We start from the raw sequence: 20655 nt of genomic DNA on the forward strand, positions 1-20655 counted from the left end.
AGTAATTGTACTCCTACTCTGCAGCAACTTTTGTGGGTGGCTCACCAGCATCAATTCTCTGCAAAGTGTGATGCTCTTTTCCCAACAAGATCACATTCATTTTATGTTACGTGCCCGTAGTCACGTTCAGTGTTCTTTTTACAGACACTCGACTGAGTCCTTTATGGTTTTTGGCCCCTTTTATCTCTGGACACTTTAAGGCACATAGTGGGAGCACAAAACCTCAAATCAGAAACACACAAATGCACAACTTGACAACACTCGAGATGCACTAGACAAACTTTTGATTTTTGAAACCAGGCTGTGGCAGCCATCAAATGAAAGCATTCGATACATCTATGCCATTTCCTCTGTTCTACCCAAGCCCACGTGGCAACACAACAGGGTGTTGTACATTCACTGTTAAACACTCAGCTTTGATGTACCGACAACAAGTGGAAAGTGTTAGGCGGCGCACTCTAATTGTCAGTTTCGACAGGGCTACGTTGCGCTCCATAGAACAATACTGTATGTACTGTACTTCCAAGGAGTTCCAATAGATGGCAGTGGCATGAAACCATGCAATACGAATAAGAAACGCACTAGAGCTTCAACCAACACACGCACGAATTGACGATACTTGGACTTTTGACACGCACCAGTGCACTGATTAGCAGTAGATTGCCAAAAAACACCAGCAAATGCTTGGCTCCAGGTGCACGCAAATTGAAACTTGTCAAGTGTCAATCTAGCTAGCCAAAAGTGTAGCTGCACGAGAGTTTACTGTACTTGTTCTCAGATGGCAGTCACAGACGTGAACAGGTTACAATGTACTCAGTACACTACACAGTGATGCTCCCTTGTAGTGGTCTCATGTAGTCAACTGGAACATTGATGATGAGTAAGCCCTTACTTTCCAACATCAGGCCACTGTCAGATCCAAATACTCCAAAAATACAGATGTTGCAAGGTTTAACCAGGGGACCAAATGGACATCCACAATGAGGTTTCTTTCAAACTCTCATCAGATAATGCTGTCTCACACCAATATGCAGCACCTTCATATCCTCCAGAGTGATGATTCAACATCTGACGCTATTCACATCCCTTATATACCACACGATGCTTGCTAAACAGCAATAAAAAAAAAAGAACACTATTGAATAATGAAGGAAAAGACAGACTGTTACTTACCATAAAGAAGATACCTTAGGCTGCAGATGGGAAGAATTAAAAGACACTTACATAAAGCTTTCAGCCACAGCCTTCATCAGTAAGTAGTAATCTGTCTTTTCCAACATTGTTGATATTCCTACTGGAGTTTCCATTGTTTCAAGGACACTGATGCTTTTCTGTGAGTGTTTGCTTTATGATGTTTTCTGCATTTTAGCTTTTTTTTAATAAAGAAAAAAAAAGAAAGAAAGAAAGAAAAAAAAAAGATTTGTTGCTGGAAAACTTCTGAAGTCCAATAAAGGAGTTACAACAGCCATATATGGTTATCTGGTGGACCTTGCAGAACCAAATTCTAGGGCTGAAATATACTGTTGACCAATGGGCATTAATCAGAATGAATACTAAATAAAAAATTAAATCCAAGTTTACACAAAAAACACAGGTTCTATCACTGTTGCTTTTCATTCTATTTTGCTCTTATGTTTGCTATGACTTGTTAAGCAGAAATTTTCTTTCTATCTACAGAGTTACATTTGCTGTAATGTATCTTACCTCCATGTTGTTTCTTCTTTCTTCTCACTGCTGCCCCAATCATGGCAAGCAAGTCATCCTCACTGCATTTGCTTCGTATTGCATCTCTGAAACAACAGTTAAAACACCCGTTGAACAGTACCAGGCAATTACCACACAGTGAAATGTTGGTACACTAAAAAGGAAGAAAAACTTTGCAGAAATCTTCAACAGTAATCTTGTAGTCTGCAGTAGGCAACAGCAGGATAACAAACCCACTGGACAAGAATGGGAAAGTCATGATAGAAGTTACTTTCATTTTTATAAATAAACAGGTATCTTACACAAATGCTCAAGAGTATACATAGGATCTCGGGCTGAAGAGGTGGAGCAGAAACTGACATTAGTTTTGTTGAAGAGGGAGTACTGGAACACAGCACAATTTCTTGCAAAATGAAGCCAAATTTATTGATAAACTCTTAATTAATTGCCAAGCTCACTAATGTGACCATTTTATAACAGGTACTTACTGCTTGGAGTATATGTGACTTTTCAGGCTTGCCTAATAGATCTGTTGCAAAAACACTTTGGGTTCCCCACCAGATAACATTATGCAAGCCCCTCCCTCAATATTTCAGTGACACAACGGTTTGGCATCTTCAGGTGGTGGTGATTTCCACCATCACTGCTGCAAGATGCAACTGGCAATTTCCACGTGACAGCTTTGAAATTTATCATGTGGATGACTATGACCATCATATTTAGAATTCAGAGGATTTCATAGAATACCTGAAGATGCTTAAACTAGAACTTTCAGATCTTTTAGTTAGCTCAAATGTTATATCATTACTTACAAAAGTGCCCCTGCAGCCCTCATTAGAGGTTATTAGCAGCAAGTTTGAGAAAGAAATTGTGATGCTGTTTAAACATGTGCATACCTCATTATATTTCTTATGTAACACCAACTACTTTGATCAAGTGGACAGTGTTCCCATGGGAGATCCTCTATTTCCCTTAGTAAATATCCAACATTCCTCCTTCTGGCAGAATGCTGAAGAGACATTTGTGGTGTGGCCCACATAATACAGACACTACCTATGTTCCTGCAGCATTTGCACTCGCTCCATCTGAATATTCAGTTCACTGTGGAAGTACAAAAAGATAGCAGCTTACCATTCCTGGATGTCACGGTTAGAAGAAAAGCTGACATAGCACTGGGGCTTAGTCTCTACTGCAAACTGATACACGCAGAGTTATATTTGAGGTCCAAAAGTTGCCGTCACCCTGCACAATTTGGTAGTGTCTTACACTCCCTGGCACATAGAGCACACGTGATTTCAGATACCGACAGTCTGCCTGGTGAACTGTAACACCTAAGAACAGTGTTCCAGCAGAATGTTTATTCTTGTAAACAGATTTGCAATGTGTTCTGAGCAAAGCAAGTTCAGTGTAGGGATGTAAATGAAGATACTTAGACAAGCACTGCAAATGGCTTTCTTGCCATATTTCAGTAGCATGTTTTCAAAATTAAAAGAATCGCTAAGAGAAACAGAATCAAGTGTGTTTTTCGTCTACCAGCAAAACTAAGGAATTGTTTGTGTTCAGTTAAAGACAATCTTGACCTTAGAAAACACAGATCATATATAAGATCTGATGCCATTATGGGAAACCTTATATAGGGCAGACACCTCACATTGTGCAAGAACACTGTGTTCAACAGCGCTGACAAAAATGCCACCCAGTAAATTAATGGTAGCAGAGCACTGCCTGAATACAGGGCACCACACGTTTCCCAAGAGGACTGAAATTTTATCCTCAGCATCATCACTCTAGGACTGTGTTTTTAAGAATGAGGCATGTATCCATACGGTGGGCAATCTTACCAACAGGAATATGGAATTTTGACTAAACACTGCCCAGAATCCAGCACTGACTGCCATGAAATTAAAACAGTAGAAACCAGATCCTCCGATGTATGACCTGATGCAGTACCTTGCAGAGAGTTAATTCAGCTCTTAACCACACTAGTGTCCAGAAGTGCAGTCATTGCCCACAACACATAAGCAGAAGGCTACTATGAATGGCATTTACATCCAACTGGGAGTGCCTGTCCACACATTCGTACTCCTGCTTCTAGCCTGACAAATTTCAATTCTGCTGTGCGAATATCACCAGCCACATCTTGCAGCAGTGATGACAGGACCCACCACTACCTGAAGATGACGAACAGTTGTGTTGGTGAAATATTGTGAGGCTTGGACAAAGTTATTCAGTGGCAAATCTGAGAAGATTTGTATACATTATTTTTCTGTGACGCAGGTAATGTGCAGCAAAATGTGATAACTTTCTGCATTTTCCTTTTTGTACATTTCAAAATACCCCAAAAATTGGTGAGAAACACTGAACATATGACATAACCAGATGACACACCCCACAGCATGTGCAGCAGTCGGGGTTGAGTGTAAATGAATGATTGAGCAGTGCAATACTTTCATTTGAGCAAACAGAGCAAATTTCGAAAACATTTTGTAAATATGATCTGTTGTAAATGTAGATGTTAAAAATTATTGTCCCTGCTGTAATCAAGCAAAAGCAGTTCTGATTTTGTGTTTATTGCTTCTGTCCCTTCTCTTGTTAGTAAAGAAAACATAGGTCATTTAATGGCGATGATGCTATTCTGAAGTTTATACTCATCTACTTGTTATGCAATATGGTAGGTTTTCATTGTACTGTACTTTGCAAGAAATCAAGGAAACTGCAAGACCGGTAAATAAAATAATAAACTTCTATATATAAAAACAAAGATGAGGTGACTTACCGAACGAAAGCGCTGGCAGGTCGATAGACACACAAACAAACACAAACATACATACAAAATTCAAGCTTTCGCAACAAACTGTTGCCTCATCAGGAAAGAGGGAAGGAGAGGGGAAGACGAAAGGAAGTGGGTTTTAAGGGAGAGGGTAAGGAGTCATTCCAATCCCGGGAGTGGAAAGACTTACCTTAAGGGGAAAAAAGGACAGGTATACACACGCACATATCCATCCACACATAAAGACACAAGCAGACATATATATGTCTGCTTGTGTGTGTATGTGTGGATGGATATGTGCGTGTGTGCGAGTGTATACCTGTCCTTTTTCCCCCTAAGGTAAGTCTTTCATCTCCCGGGATTGGAATTTTACTATCATTACTTTTTTTTTTTTTTTTTTTTTTTTTTACTTGTACCACACATATTCCACACGGTTCATGCTCACTCCTTCACTGATACTGCCCATCCTTCTCTAGTGTGTGAGTTGTCCCTGCTTTCCTGCATGTTTGTTGGTTTAAACACCCTTGTTTCAAAAGAGAGTGACAGCTTAGAACAGTCTTGTCAACATTTTGTATTTTTATTTAGCAATTATTGTTTGAGCCTTATAGGTGAATGTCACAAGATATTGTCAACCACTGCATTCACTAGATTGGAATGGGGTTCATGGGCTTCATGGGGTTCATTTTTTAAGTTGCTGTTATCTTTTTCATCCTATCTTGGACTAGCTTTTCCATACTCCCACTCTATTTTACGTAGCCAAACAGTTATCTGCCCTTGCAAACTTGCTCCTTTACTACCAAGTCAACTAATACTGGGCAGCATAACAGAAGTTCCAATATCCAGTCTTTCACCACAATTCACCTACACACACTTTTCACTCACTGATTTTCTTTTTTCAATGTCATAAATATTTTGCTTTCACAGGCTGCTGCGCTTTGAACATAAAATTGTAGGAACATCTGCCTCACATGTCTTTTTTTTTTTTTTTTTTAATTAAAGAATATGTTCCTTGCTTATTCCTATTTGCTTCTGATACATTTCCATTCTCACTTTTATTTTGTTTTGATCCATTTCTTTTTTCTTTGATAGACAAGTCAAACAACAATGGCAATATGTTGCAGCCCCCTGTGTTTCACCCTACTTACTATGAACTTACTTTTCTTAGCTTCCAATATTATTAGTCATTTGGTTTTTAAGATACTTAAATTAATTGTTTGACCCTGTATTTTTATATCTTATTTTACCTTCGGTTGATAAAGGATTTCTGGTATGCTCACAAAGAGAGAGCTGATTCTTCCCACCCCTCACCCCCCTTACCATGTCCTGAAACAAACTTATCGCCAAGTCTTAGTCTAGTCATCAATTTAAAAGTGTCAGTTGTTGGTCCCATTGTCTAATAATTTGTACATTTATACACATGAAGTTCCAATTTTTATTTGGAACATATAGACTCTGATAATCATGAATCACAGTTGAAATGGCTCTGGGCACTATGGGACTTAACATCTGAGCCAAGGCAGGATTCAAACCTGCGACCGTAGCAGTCGCGCAGTTCTGGACTGAAGCACCTAGAACCGCTCGGCAACGGTGGCTGGCGAATCATAGTTACCATCACATGGACAGAAATACTGTGTTAACTTTAATACAACACAGGGACATAGCCAAAAATGTCTTTACATAATTTCCAGTTCTGATTACTTTCCTTTAATTTAATCTCACAAATAGGTTAGTGTAACATGATGTTGACAGAGGCAAATTATATATACTCACAAATTATTTAGCTAGAGGTATCTGGTTTGTATGTCTGGGAGGGAGGAGGGTGCAAGCTGAAAACTTCAAGAAAAGATTACTCATTTCATACCTGCTGGATTTAACTGCAGTTTATCTCTTCCATATACCAACCACATACCTAATGTGCATGGCAAACAGTTTGAAAGTATTATTCTATACTCAGCATTTGGAACTATCAGTTCCTTAACGAGAGAGGAAAGAGGGATAAGTTTCTGAAGGTCTCAAAGGTCACTTGGACTCCATGACTAATGTGAGGACAAGAGGAACGAATGTGTCTATAAGAAGTTTTGGAATTTCACCTCCTGAAGGTAAAATACTGATCAGTCTGTCAGTCTTCTAGTAATTTTATGGTTTCCTCGCATGAATTTTCACTTGGACACGATTATTCTATGTTTCATCACTCACCTGAGAGATATCTCTGAATTCCCAAAGAGACACACCTCCAAATTGCCATCAGCTGTTATCTGTAAACGGTTGCACGTGCCACAGAAGTGTTCACTCATTGAGGTAATAAATCCCACACGTCCCTTGAAGCCCGGGACATGGTATGCCTGCAAAAAGAAATTGTAAGAAAATAGCTACTGCTGTTGTGTAAATACTATAAATGTGTTGCTCACCAAGTGGAGGAAGGAGAAAATGTGCATTAAGGGGAGTTTGAACGCCCTATCCTGACAATGTTAAATTTGGTGACTTAACTTCCCCGTATTTCAGGAACAACTGTAGCCATTGACAAGAAACTTTTACAGGACATTAAACTATATGTTCTGAGTCTTACAATAATTGCATTTCAGCCACTGCTTTTGGAAATGCAATTTTTTAATTACACAGTTAAAATTTTGTGTACTTTTTTGTATGTTATTCTAAATAATTTTATTTATGCATAATATTATGTTCTTCATTTAGTTCAGAAGACTCAGAATACGTATGTTATTACTCCCTGAAAATTTGAATTTGCTACTCGAAGTAGTTTCTGAGATTTAGCGAAAAATGCAAGAGAAAATCTAAATTTTCGAGAAGAGTTTTTAAAGTTTTAATAGACTGTAACTCAATATATGCTTAACATTTTATTTTTAGTCACTCAGAAGCACCCTGCACCATACTGTATATCATCCTCTTGACCTTTTTTAAGTTTTTTCTTGTTTTCTTCTTTCTGGACTCCGTAGTGGCCAACTGTGCTGCATACAGTGCTTTACCATTGCAAACCTTGTCCATCCATTCAAATTCTCTGATGCAGTTTGCTCCAGAATTAATTCTCATATGTTGTAGCACTTTCACGCTACCAATGTTGCCATCATTAAAAGCAATAACAGCATGACTGACCCCCACTTTAGTGTCTTCATTACAAGAAAAACATTTTTTGGTCTACATCTACATCTACATCCATACTCCTCAAGCCACCTGACGGTGTAGGCTACCTTGAGTACCTCTATTAGTTCTCCCTTCTATTCCAGTCTCGTATTGTTCGTGGAAAGAAGGATTGTTGGTATGCCTATGTGCGGGCTCTAATCTCTCTCATTTTATCCTCATCGTCTCTTCGCGAGATATACGTAGGAGGGAGCAATATACTGCTTGACTCCTCGGTGAAGGTATGTTCTCGAAACTTCAACAAAAGCCCGTACAGACCTACTGAGCGTCTCACCCGCAGAGTCTTCCACTGGAGTTTATCTAACATCTCCGTAATGCTTTCATGATTACTAAATGATCCTATAACGAAGCATGCTGCTCTCTGTTGGATCTTCTCTATCTCTTCTATCAACCCTATCTGGTATGGATCCCACACTGCTGAGCAGTATTCAAACAGTGGGCGAAGAAGTGTACTGTAACCTAATTCCTTTGTTTTCGGATTGCATTTCCTTAGGATTCTTCCAATGAACCTCAGTCTGGCATCTGATTTACCGACGATCAACTTTATATGATCATTCCATTTTAAATCACTCCTAATGCATACTCCCAGATAATTTATGGAATTAACTGCTTCCAATTGCTGACCTGTTATATTGTAGCTAAATGATATGGGATCTTTCTTTCTATGTATTCGCAGCACATTACACTTGTCTACATTGAGATTCAATTGCCATTCCCTGCACCATGCATCAATTCGCTGCAGATCATCCTGCATTTCAGTACAATTTACCATTGTTGCAACCTCTTGATATACCACAGCATCATCCGCAAAAAGCCTCAGTGAACTTCCGATTTCATTCACAATGTCATTTATGTATATTGTGAATAGCAACAGTCCTACGACACTCCCCTGCAGTACACCTGAAATTACTCTTACTTCGGAAGACTTCTCTCCATTGAGAATGACATGCTGCATTCTGTTATCTAGCAACTCTTCAATCCAATCACATAATTGGTCTGACAGTCCATATGCTCTTAATTTGTTCATTAAACGATTGTGGGGAACTGTATCGAACGCCTTGCGGAAGTCAAGAAACACAGCATCTACCTGGGAACCCGTGTCTAAGGCCCTCTGAGTCTCGTGGACGAATAGCGCGAGCTGGGTTTCACACGATCGTCTTTTTCGAAACCCATGCTGATTCCTACAGAGTAGATTTCTAGTTTACAGAAAAGTCATAATACTCGAACATAATACATGTTCTAAAATTCTACAACTGATCGACGTTAGAGATATAGGTCTATAGTTCTGCACGCATGTTCGACGTCCCTTCTTGAAAACGGGGATGACCTGTGCCCTTTTCCAATTCTTTGGAACGCTACGCTCTTGTAGAGACCTACGGTACACCGCTGCAATAATGGGGGCAAGTTCCTTCGCATACTCTGTGTAATATTGAACTGGTATCCCATCAGGTCCAGCGGCCTTTCCTCTTTTGAGTGATTTTAATTGTTTCTCTATCCCTCTGTCATCTATTTCAATATCTACCATTTTGTCATCTGTGCGACAATCTAGAGAAGGAACTACAGTGCAGTCTTCCTCTGTGAAACAGCTTTGGAAAAAGACATTTAGTATTTTGGCCTTTAGTCCATCATCCTCTGTTTCAGTACCTTTTTGGTCACAGAGTGTCTGGACATTTTGTTCTGATTCACCTACTGCTTTGACATAGGAGCAAAATTTCTTAGGATTTTCTGCCAAGTCAGTACATAGAACTTTACTTTTGAATTCATTTAACGCCTCTCGCATGGCCCTCCTCACATTACATTTCGCTTTGCGTAATTTTTGTTTGTCTGCAAGGTGTTGGCTATGTTTATGTTTGCTGTGAAGTTCCCTTTGCTTCCGCAGCAGTTTTCTAACTCGGTTGTTGTACCACGCTGGCTCTTTTCCACCTCTTACGATCTTGCTTTGCACATACTCATCTAACACATATTGTACGATGGTTTTGAACTTTGTCCACTGATCCTCAACACTATCTGTACTTAAAACAAAACTTTTGTGTTGAGCCGTCAGGTACTCTGAAATCTGATTTTTGTCACTTTTGCTAACCAGAAAAATCTTCGTACCTTTTTTAATATTTCTATTTACGGCTGAAATCATCGATGCAGTAAACGCTTTATGATCACTGATTCCCTGTTCTGCGTTAACTGTTTCAAATAGTTCAGGTCTGTTTGTCACTAGAAGGTCTAATATGTTATCGCCACGAGTCGGTTCTCTGTTTAACTGCTCAAGGTAGTTTTCAGATAAAGCTCTTAAAAAATTTCACTGGATTCTTTGTCCCTGCCACCCGTTATGAAAGTTTGAGTCTCCCAGTCTATATCCGGCAAATTAAAATCTCCACCCAGAACTATAACATGTTGGGCAAATCTACTCGAAATATTTTCCAAATTATCCTTCAGGTGCTCAGCCACAACAGCTGCTGAGCCAGGGGGCCTATAGAGACATCCCATTACCATGTCTGAGCCTGCTTTAACCGTGACCTTCACCCAAATTATTTCACATTTCGGATCTCCGTCAATTTCCTTCGATACTATTGCACTTCTTATTGCTTTAAACATGCCTCCCCCTTCACTGTCCAGCCTGCCTCTGCGGTATACATTCCAATCTGAGTTTAGAATTTCATTACTGTTTACATCTGGTTTCAGCCAACTTTCTGTCCCTAGTACTATGTGGGCATTGTGACCGCTTATTAATGAGAGCAGTTCTGGGACCTTTCTATAGACACTCCTGCAGTTTACTATTAGCACATTAATATTGTTATTCCCTGTTGCATTTTGTCTACTCCTACCTTGCCGCATCTCAGGAGGTGTCTTGTCGGGCCTAGGGAGGGAATTCTCTAACCTAAAAAACCCACATGTGCACTCCACATATACTCCGCTACCCTTGTAGCCGCTTCCTGCATGTAGTGCATGCGTGACCTATTCAGGGGGACCCTACATTTCTCCACCCGATAGCGGAGGTCGAGAAATTTGCAACCCAGATCTCCGCAGAATCGTCTGAGTCCCTGGTTTAAGCCTTCCACTCGGCTCCAAACCAGAGGATCACTATCGGTTCTGGGAACCATACTACAAATAGCTAGCTCAGATTCCACCCCGCGAGGCTTTCCGCCTTCACCAACTCCGCTAACCGCCTGAACGAACTGAGGATGACCTCTGAACCCAGACGGCAGGAGTCATTGGTGCCGACATGAGCAACAATTTGCAGTCGGGTGCACCCAGTGCTCTCTATCACTGCCGGCGCGGTCTCCTCCACATCTCGGATGAGACCCCCGGCAAGCAGACAGAGTGAACACTGACCTTCTTCCCCGACCTTTCCGCTATTTCCCTAAGCGGCTCCATCACCCGCCTAACGTTGGAGCTCCCAATAACTAATAAACCCCTCCCCCCATGTGCCTGCTCGGACCTTGCTGAAGGAGTGGCCACATGTCCACTCACAGGCAGAACGGGCGATGCCACACGGCCAGCCTCCACACTTACCCTCCGTCTCGTGCGCCGCGAACGCCGCTGAACCCGCCACTCCCCTTGGGAAGAGGGTGGCACAACCGCGCCCGGTATCCGCAAAGATGTGTCGACAGCAGGGTCAGTGGGTGAAGCATGTAACACCTGGGGTGTACCATGCAACGCACCAGACTCACCACTGCCTGAAGACGGCTAACCGCGGCCATCAACACGTTCAGCTGTTTGCGAACAGTGGCCAGCTCCTCCTGTGTCCGTACACAGCAGTCTCACATCCTATCAATCTTAAGAAATCAATTTACTGTAGAGAGTTAATCAACTTATAACTAGACTGCTAATTCACTAAAGGCGGCTGATAGTTGACTAAACTGTGGTTACTAGACACTTCCTGTAGAAAACAATGAAAATAGCACTACCTGTCTCTGGACTGTATTGAAAACAAACACTAGCACTACTGGCACTATGGCTGACTAAACGGACTTTCTCTGACTGTATTCAAAACAAACACAAAATTTCAACAGCTGCACAGGCCTCCGTACGACTAGTTGTCCTTCATAATATCTGTCACAGATATGCCCTTCTTCATTCCCTGATTTATACTTATAAGAATGTTTGGTTAAAATCTGGAAATCTATTAGCTTTCCAGTATCCACCACTGGTCACTGTAGCAACAGAATTCTTAGAACTTCAGCTGCGCTTCTACCAAGTGCCCCAAAAGCTACTGATATGTCAATCATACCATCGTTTATTTCAGCAGCTTCATTTGCAGCACCCTTAATTGACTCACATGCAGTGGATTTCACAGCAGCTCCAATAAATCCTGCATACTTGTCCATTTTACAAAGTGGGCGTGGCATATACATCACGACACACATTGTTTCTGCTGCAGTGTGTCCTTTGCCAATAGCTCTCAATCCATAAAACCACCTAACATTTATTTCAAAATAATTATCTTTACACTTATCAGAACTCCAAAATGAATGAGTATATTTACAACTGGCAGAATTAATGATAAGTTTCCTGGCTAGTCCATATGATACCTCAATGTCTTCATGTAAACTAACTGGCCCTCCACATACATACAGCACACACATTCACATAACACCCCTGTTACGATGTGTAGATGTATCAGAATATAACCTAACCTACCATTTACGTGAGTTTTGTTTTGAGATAACTGTGTTATCACTATGTTTTATTTTAATCTTCGAAGCACTAATGGGTGTTTCTCTAGATACTCATGAGTTTGCGAGTATTTCATTGTCTGTAACTTCACACACCACATGCTGAACACAATTTTTCTCTTTATTCAAAAATTTATTACCATGAAACCCACATTTCTTAAAAACACTTCATTTTGGAGTCATACTTTTTGAGAGATTTACCAGTCTATTCGTCACTATTCCTCGGAAAAATGTTAGCACTTCGATATACAAAGCATGTTTATACTATGAAAAGATACGATACTATTTTTGACAGTGCTACCAATACAAACATATAATTTAACCTTTATAACACAGCAATCCACAGCTTTCTACAGGGTGGTCCATTGATAGTGACCGGGCCAAATATCTCACATAATAAGCATCAAATGAAAAAACTACAAAGAACGAAATTCGTCTAGCTTGAAGGGAGAAACCAGATGGCGCTATGGTTGGCCTGGTAGATGGCACTGCCATGGGTCAAACTCATATCAACTGCATTTTTTAAAAATAGGAACCCCCATTTTTTATTACATATTCATGTAGTACGTAAAGAAATATGAATGTTTTAGCTGGACCACTTTTTTCGCTTTGTGATAGATGGGGCTGTAATAGTCAAAAATGGTTCAAATGGCTCTGAGCACTATGGGACTTAACTTCTGAGGTCATCAGTCCCCTATAACTTAGAACTACTTAAATCTAACTAACCTAAGGACATCACACACATCCAGACTGTAGCGCCTAGCACTGCTCGGCCACTCCAGCCAGCTGCTGTAATAGTCACAAACATATAAGTATGTGGTATCACATAACATTCCGCCAGTGTGGACGGTATTTGCTTCGTGATACATTACCTGTGTTAAAATGGACCGTTTACCAATTGCGGAAAAGGTCGATATCGTGTTGATGTATGGCTATTGTGATCAAAATGCCCAAGGGGCGTGTGCTATGTATGCTGCTTGGTATCCTGGACGATATCATTGAAGTGTCCAGACCATTCGCCAGATAGTTACATTATTTAAGGAAACAGGAAGTGTCCAGCCACATGTGAAACATCAACCACGACCTGCAACAAATGATGATGCCCTAGTAGGTGTTTTAGCTGCTGGGGCAGCTAATCCACACATCAGTAGCAGACAAATTGCGTGAGAATTGGGAATCTCAAAAACGTCGGTGTTTAGAATGCTACATCAACATCGATTGCACCCGTACCATATTTCTATGCACCAGGAATTGCATGGTGGTGACTTTAAACGTCATGTACAGTTCTGTAACTGGGCACAAGAGAAATTACAGGACGATGAAAGATTTTTTGCATGCATTCTATTTAGCAATGAGGCATCATTCACCAACAGCGGTAACCTAAACCGCCATAATATGCACTATTGGGCAACGGAAAATCTATGATGGCAGCAACAAGTGGAACAGCAGCGACCTAGGCAGGTTAATGTATGGTGTGGCATTAAGGGAGGAAGGATAATTGGCCCCCATTTTATCGATGGCAATCTAAATGGTGCAATGTATGCTGATTTCCTGCATAATATTCTACCAATGTTACTACTAGATGTTTCACTGCATGACAGAATGGCGATATACTTCCAACATGATGGATGTCTGGCAAATAGTTTGCGTGCGGTTGAAGCAGTATTGAATAGCATATTTCATGACAGGTGGATTGGTCGTCAAAGCACCATACCATGGCCCGCACGTTCACCGGATCCGACGTCCCCGGATTTCTTTCTGTGGGGAAAGTTGAAGGATATTTGCTATCGTGATCCACCGACAATGCCTGACAACATGCGTCAGTGCATTGTCAATGCATGTGCGAACATTACGGAAGGCGAACTACTCACTGTTGAGAGGAATGTCGTTACACGTATTGCCAAAGGCATTGAGGTTGACAGACATCATTTTGAGCATTTATTGCATTAATGTGGTATTCACAGGTAATCATGCCGTAACAGCATGCGTTCTCAGAAATGATAAGTTCACAAAGGTACATGTATCACATATGGAACAACCAAAATAAAATGTTCAAATGTACCTACGTTCTGTATTTTAATTTAAAAAACCTACCTGTTACCAACTGTTCGTCTAAAATTTTGAGACATATGTTTGTGACTATTACAGCGCCATCTATCACAAAGCGAAAAAAGTGGTCCAACTAAAACATTCACATTTCTTTACGTATTACATGAATATGCAGTAAAAAATGGGGTTCCTATTTAAAAAAACACAGTTGATATCAGTTTGAGCTATGGCAGCGCCTTATAGCAGGCCAACCATTGCGCCAGCTGGTTTCCCCCTTCGAGCTAGACAAATTTCGTTCTTTGTAGTTTTTTCGTTTGACACTTATTTCGTGAGATATATGGCCCGGTCACGATCAATGGACTACCCTGTATATAAAAAATTACCGATTTTATTAGGTCTTGAAGTAATGCGTGTAAAAATTTTAACATTTTCAACTAGTGTAGATTATATTTTAGAAAATAAAATAAAATACTTCCCACGCAAGTTTATAAGTAATATACATATCATTTTATTTGGAAAATTGCAAATTTTATAATCAGGTAAAAACCCGAAAAAGTGAAAAAGAATGTTTTCCCCTTCTAACTCCCCTTAAAGTTATGGAAATGTGCAAGCTTTCGGAGCCAGTGGCTTCTTCTTCTGGCAGAAACAATGAAGGGGAAGGAAAAGGGAAGAAAGAAAAGGATTGTCAAGGTTTAGGAAATGGGGAGAGTTGTAGAAAAGCTGCAGAGAAACCCAGGCCAGGACAGACTTACTGAATGGGATGAGAAATATGTAACTAAACCAGTCCATCTCTCATACCACCAGCAGATGTGAAGTATTCTTGTGATTGGTAGTAAGTCATAAACATTAAATTATTTTCAATGTATGTTCATATGTAATACTGCACGTACCTTTGAGGTATCATTGGGCCCATTGGGCAGAGGATCAAAATTAGGCCACTGCTTTCTAATTATTTGGACCATTTCACTAAATGAGAGCATCTTCCCATCATTCCATTTGTTGCCGCTGAAAGTCATGTACTCGATAAATCTTACATCAACATTTTTCTCTTTTGTTAACTCCACAAAACTGCACACTTCATCTTCATTAAAACCTCGCATTACAACACAATTTATCTGTGGAAGAAAGACACCATTAAAAACTTGGTATCAGATAAAGCATGGTTTAAACAGAGTTTGAAAGACTTTTTGATAGGTAACTCATCCTACTCAATAGATGAATATCTTAACAGTGGATGTTAGGCCAGCTTAAATAAGAATGTCTGTTAGATTTCAGTTCTGAGAGCACTTTGTCATAACAGTCAAGATTATGTACTTTTTGTTTGATAAATTTATTAATAGTGCATAACAATGTTTCAGTCTGACAGCGTATCAATTCTGAAAATATTAGCTGTTCCAGTTTGTATTGTATTCACCTAGTTTGACAATCTCCTGACAAATGATCAGGGTATTCAAATGTTTTATATTTTTTATGTTATACTTTCTGGCATGTTACTCACCCATGAGAATCGTCTCATGTTTTGGGTCTTGGAACAAAAGCTGAATCTAATCTAATCTAACCTACAAAGTAATGGTTCTACAAGTCTGTAGTTATATTTGTATACCTCACTGATTCTGTTAAATTAATCTTTTTCTCTCTTTTTAGAGAATGTCTGAATTTATCTTAGCATGCCAAGCTGTTAACCTTCTTAACAATTTATGAAAATTAAACTAAATACATCTCCAATCTTTTTCCCCACTCCAACGCACACATCTTTTGCTGAAAGTATTATTTTAACAATTACATGAAACTGTGCTGCCATTTGTGAAACAAAGTTGAAAGTGTTCTCAAGATAAAAGGTCTTCACAAAAGGAGCATTTAGTATCTCTGCAGGTGGTAATACTGACAGCCATCATATAAACAAGCCCAAATGGTAGAACATCCTGCTTTACACATACACGCAATGGCAGAAAAAAGGAAAAGAGCACACCTTTCATTCAAGCATTGAATATATAAACTGATGAGACAAAACACTATGACCTCCTGTTTGATAATGTGTTTGTCCACTGTTGGAACACAATACAGCAGTGATTTTGTGTGGGACAAGTTCAACAAATTTCAGGTATGTTCCCAGCATTATGTGAGGTATGTTCCCAGCATTATGCAGCACCGCATGTCTAAGCACAGGTCATGTAATTCCCATAAATTGGAGATCAGTGGTTTCTGGGTGCAGAACTGGTATCTGATAGCATCGCAGATGTATTCCATCAGATTCAGAAGGGGTGAATTTGATTCTGGCCTCGTGACACTGAAAGTCATATTGTTGAAACATGTCACCTTCATTAGGGACAGGGTGCGGACAGTGCACAATAATGTTCACACAGAACAAAGCTGTTATGGAGCCTTCAGTTACTACCACAGGACCCATAGAAGACCAGGTGAATGTCCTCCATAGCATAATATTGCTCCCACTGGCCTAAGCCTGTAGCAAAGTGCACCTTTCAAGCACCAATTCACTCTGTTGACAGTGTATGTGCACAAAACCGTCAAGTAGGTGTAATGCGAAACTCGAATGATTCAACCAGATGACACATTTCTATTGATTCACTGCCCAATCTCAATGCTCCTGAGCCACAGAAATTGTAATTCAACTGTGTTGTCAACATGGGAACATACAGGGGTTGTCTGCAGCAGAGCCCTATGTTTAACAATGTGCAATGAATGGTGTGCTCTGAAATACTCGTGCTTCCACCAGCACTGTGTCATCAGACATGCCACAGAAATTAGCTTCCTCAGCCGAATGTCATCTTTTTCAAAGGAACCATCCCAGCATTTGTCTTAAATCATTTAGGGAAATCAAGGAAAACCCAAATTTTGATGGCCCGATGGGATTCGGGTCCGTTGTCCTCTGGAAGTCAAGTCCACTGTCTGACCACTGTGGTGGCATGACCTAGTCTTAATTAAGCCAGAAAATCCTGGGAAATGCTGACATACTTATTGATTTAAGATATAACAATTTAAAACAATCCTCTCATGAATTTCACTACAATTTTCCGCTCTTTTGAAAAAAAATTTCTTTTGACTGTTTTGATGTTGTTTAGTATGTTTAAATAATGATGGCAGTCTCTATAAAAGGGCAGTTTGACTTTTAAGTTTAGTTATACTGTTTTAAACTACATCCTTCATCTATTTGTCCACCCAGAAGTGCTATAGGATATAACTTGAAGACTATGGTGAGGTGGTGGGGGACAGTCATGTGTTGAGAAGGAGGTGCTGCCAGAAATGAAGTGTGTGAGGTGACGTTATTGACACTGCATACAGGGAGAATAAAAATACTCTATTCCATATTCATTTACAATCTACGTCTGGCCCCCATATGGTTTTACTTTTCTCCAATAAGAAAAAAGAAATTGTCAGTAACTGTCTTTATAAGGTCTTAAAAGGAAACAAACAATAGAAATCTAGGCTGGAGTAATGACCATATTATAAAAAAGATACATTGCTATTCACTGTATACAGGAGATGTTAGGTCACAGACAAGCACAACAAAAAGACTACTAAACACGTAAGCTTTCCATCAGAAAGTCTTCTTCCAAAGTGGACAAAAAACACACACACACACACACACACACACACACACACACACACACGACCGTTGTTTCTCCCATGATGCACAGTTGCTCCCAGTCTGGCCCTAGCAGCCGGAGACAGTGGTCATGTATGTGTGATCTGCATTTGCGCGCATGTGTGTGCGTGTGCGTGCGTGTGTGTGTGTGTGTGTGTGTGTGTGTGTGTGTGTGTGAGGGAAAAGGGGGGGGGGGGTTGCACCAAAAGCTTACGTGTTTAATAATAGGTGGTGTTCCTTTCCCCCCCCCCCCACCCCCCCCACCCCCCCCCACCCCTGCCAGCAACACACCTACACTATACAGTGAGTGCCAATCTATCCTTTTCATAATACTGTCGTTACCACCTTGCCAAGAGGCATATTGTGGAGTAATCCGAAGGGCTCTACTAATTTGTACAAGAGGAAGGAGAGCACAATCTCAATGTAAGTTTTTAGAAAACTGGTATGTGCATTACTTCTGCAAACCTTTCAGAAAGGACACGGTATGCACTTCATTCAGCAAGATGAGTAATAAACAATATTAGCAATACTGCATCAAACTTGTTCACTTTCATCTTTGGATTAAACATTCGATTTCAGAGAGTACAGAATTTGGCAGAATCAAATTTTGGGGATATGTGGAACTGGGACAATGGCATATTTTTTACCCATTCAACAAACTAAGCACTGCTGATTGCTACTTTTATTGTGTCTGCTGCTGCAATGCATATATGAAACTATAAGTGCAGCATCTATGATGGAATAAAATGTTATACAAATGAAACATACAGGTACAGTGAAATAGAGTAGTATGGCTCATCATTTCGGTCTCACAGATTAGCAGGTGTTGACTTGAAATCTAATACTTAAGAAGTTGAATCCAAAGGAGAGGATGTACCGTATTTACTCAAATCTAAGCCGCACTTTTTTTCTGGTTTTTGTAATCCAATAAACCGCATGCGGCTTGGAATCGAGTGCAAAGCAAGTGGAAGTTCTGAAAAATGTCGGTAGGTGCTGAAACAACTAATTTCTGCCGTCGAATATATGTAGCGCTACACAGGCATGCTTCGTAGGCACAAAGATAAATACTGGCGCCAAAACCTCTGCGTCAGTAAATAAATTAAAAAAAAAAGGTGGAAGACAATTTTCATACATTATCCAATGAAGTAAATACAAATTCCGTATTGTTCATCTTCGAATGCAGCAGAACTTCAATGTATTACGAAAATCCGACCGGCAAGACTGTTTGGGATGTTTGTCAATATGGCCAACTCAATGTTCTGAATTTTTTCCTACCTGTGAGAAGAGACGGTTGCTAATAGGAACCTGATGAAATGTGAATCACATGCAGTATTCTCTTCATCATAAGAGTAATACGAATATAAACATTTTGCCACGTATTCTTTCGTGTTTGCTGCTATCTTATTTAAATCCTGTCTGCCTAATAAACTACGAAACTAGAGTGAGACAACAGCAAACGCGGAAGAATATACGTATCGTGTCATGTTTATATTCATATTATTCTTATGCCTAATAGTGATACAGTCAGAAATGAAGCACGGCAACTGACTAGATTTTTATATCCAAGATGACTCTAATTTCTGTGCAGAATTTGATGTACTAAAGAAGCGGCCACAAAGATTTTCAAATGGAGAAGAATTTTCACCTAACTCTCGTTCAGAACATGTTCTATCATACGCAGTCTATTATTTGGTTCTTGTTGATCATTATCAAAGAAAGCAGCAGTGTAAGGAACAACAAATAGTAGTCTCTTGCCATTGTTTCGCTAATGAGATGATTTCTCTCTCTTCTTTTTTTTTTTTTTTTTTTTTTTTTAATTGTAGGCAGCGGTAGCGTGCACAAAAGCAAGCCATGCCACGAGTGACGACAGGCCGCAAACACGCACTATCAGAATGCGACAAACAATGCATGACACAGTACAGTAATGCATTTTCAGCTTAGAGTGACATAAACGCCTATAACAAGGAAAACGGCACTTATCAGATCAAAGCAAAATAAGCAATTGATTCAAACCAGATGAAGCACATGAAGAAGGAAGGGTACCAGTATAAATACGGATGGAGCGCCTGATGCTTAGCAAAGGCTACCTGGTAAAGTTTAACTGCAAAGCTTACGACTCGAACCAAACTACTGTAGCTGTATCGTCATTCATTCGACCTAAATTGTGTCTCATATTACAATGGACTGACTTTGTTTCGATTTGGAGGTGCGGCCTAAAACTTTTCTCTCCCCTTGAACTTCGAGTCTCAAATTTCAGGTGTGGCTTAGATTCGGGAATTTTTTTTTTTTTTTCTTTCCTTTATTTCGAGTCTCATTTTTCAGGTTTGAGTGCGGCTTAGATTTGGGTAAATACGGTAGGTGGTATTTCAACTAATTCTGACTATGAAATAAAACAAAGTACAGCAGGGAGCTCTGACGAATCAAAGAGCAGCGATGAAGATTCTGACGAATAGTAAAGTATGAGTTAAGAAATAAGATGCTACTGAGATCGTAAATTTTTGTTGTGTTGATGAATCTGTTAACAAACATATTCAAAAATGCACTGAAACATTGGCACATGTAGTGTTGGGAGGTGATAAACTGTCATTACTGTTAGAGGAGCTACGTATTTCTTGCTGTTCTACTCCTAAATGACACTGTATCTGAAGGTATAGAATGAATCTTCACTGGCTAGAGAAATGGGTAACACAATTTTACAAGTC

The 20655-nt window shown here is 39.9% G+C and overlaps 1 protein-coding gene across 1 annotated transcript in view; it reads right to left on the reverse strand.

Moving 5' to 3' along the window:
- The window catches only part of LOC124554864 (molybdenum cofactor biosynthesis protein 1-like), a 70541-nt gene that overhangs the window by 26633 nt on the left and 23253 nt on the right, over window positions 1–20655 (reverse strand). Inside the window, exons 4-6 of the mRNA XM_047128535.1 lie at window positions 15240–15464; window positions 6671–6816; window positions 1705–1790 (exon numbers count right to left, since the gene is read on the reverse strand). Of these exons, the coding sequence (XP_046984491.1) occupies window positions 1705–1790; window positions 6671–6816; window positions 15240–15464 (457 nt within the window). The remainder of the gene's footprint in view (window positions 1–1704; window positions 1791–6670; window positions 6817–15239; window positions 15465–20655) is intronic.

This window comes from Schistocerca americana, chromosome X, assembly GCF_021461395.2.
Source record: "Schistocerca americana isolate TAMUIC-IGC-003095 chromosome X, iqSchAmer2.1, whole genome shotgun sequence".
NCBI lineage: Eukaryota > Metazoa > Arthropoda > Insecta > Orthoptera > Acrididae > Schistocerca > Schistocerca americana.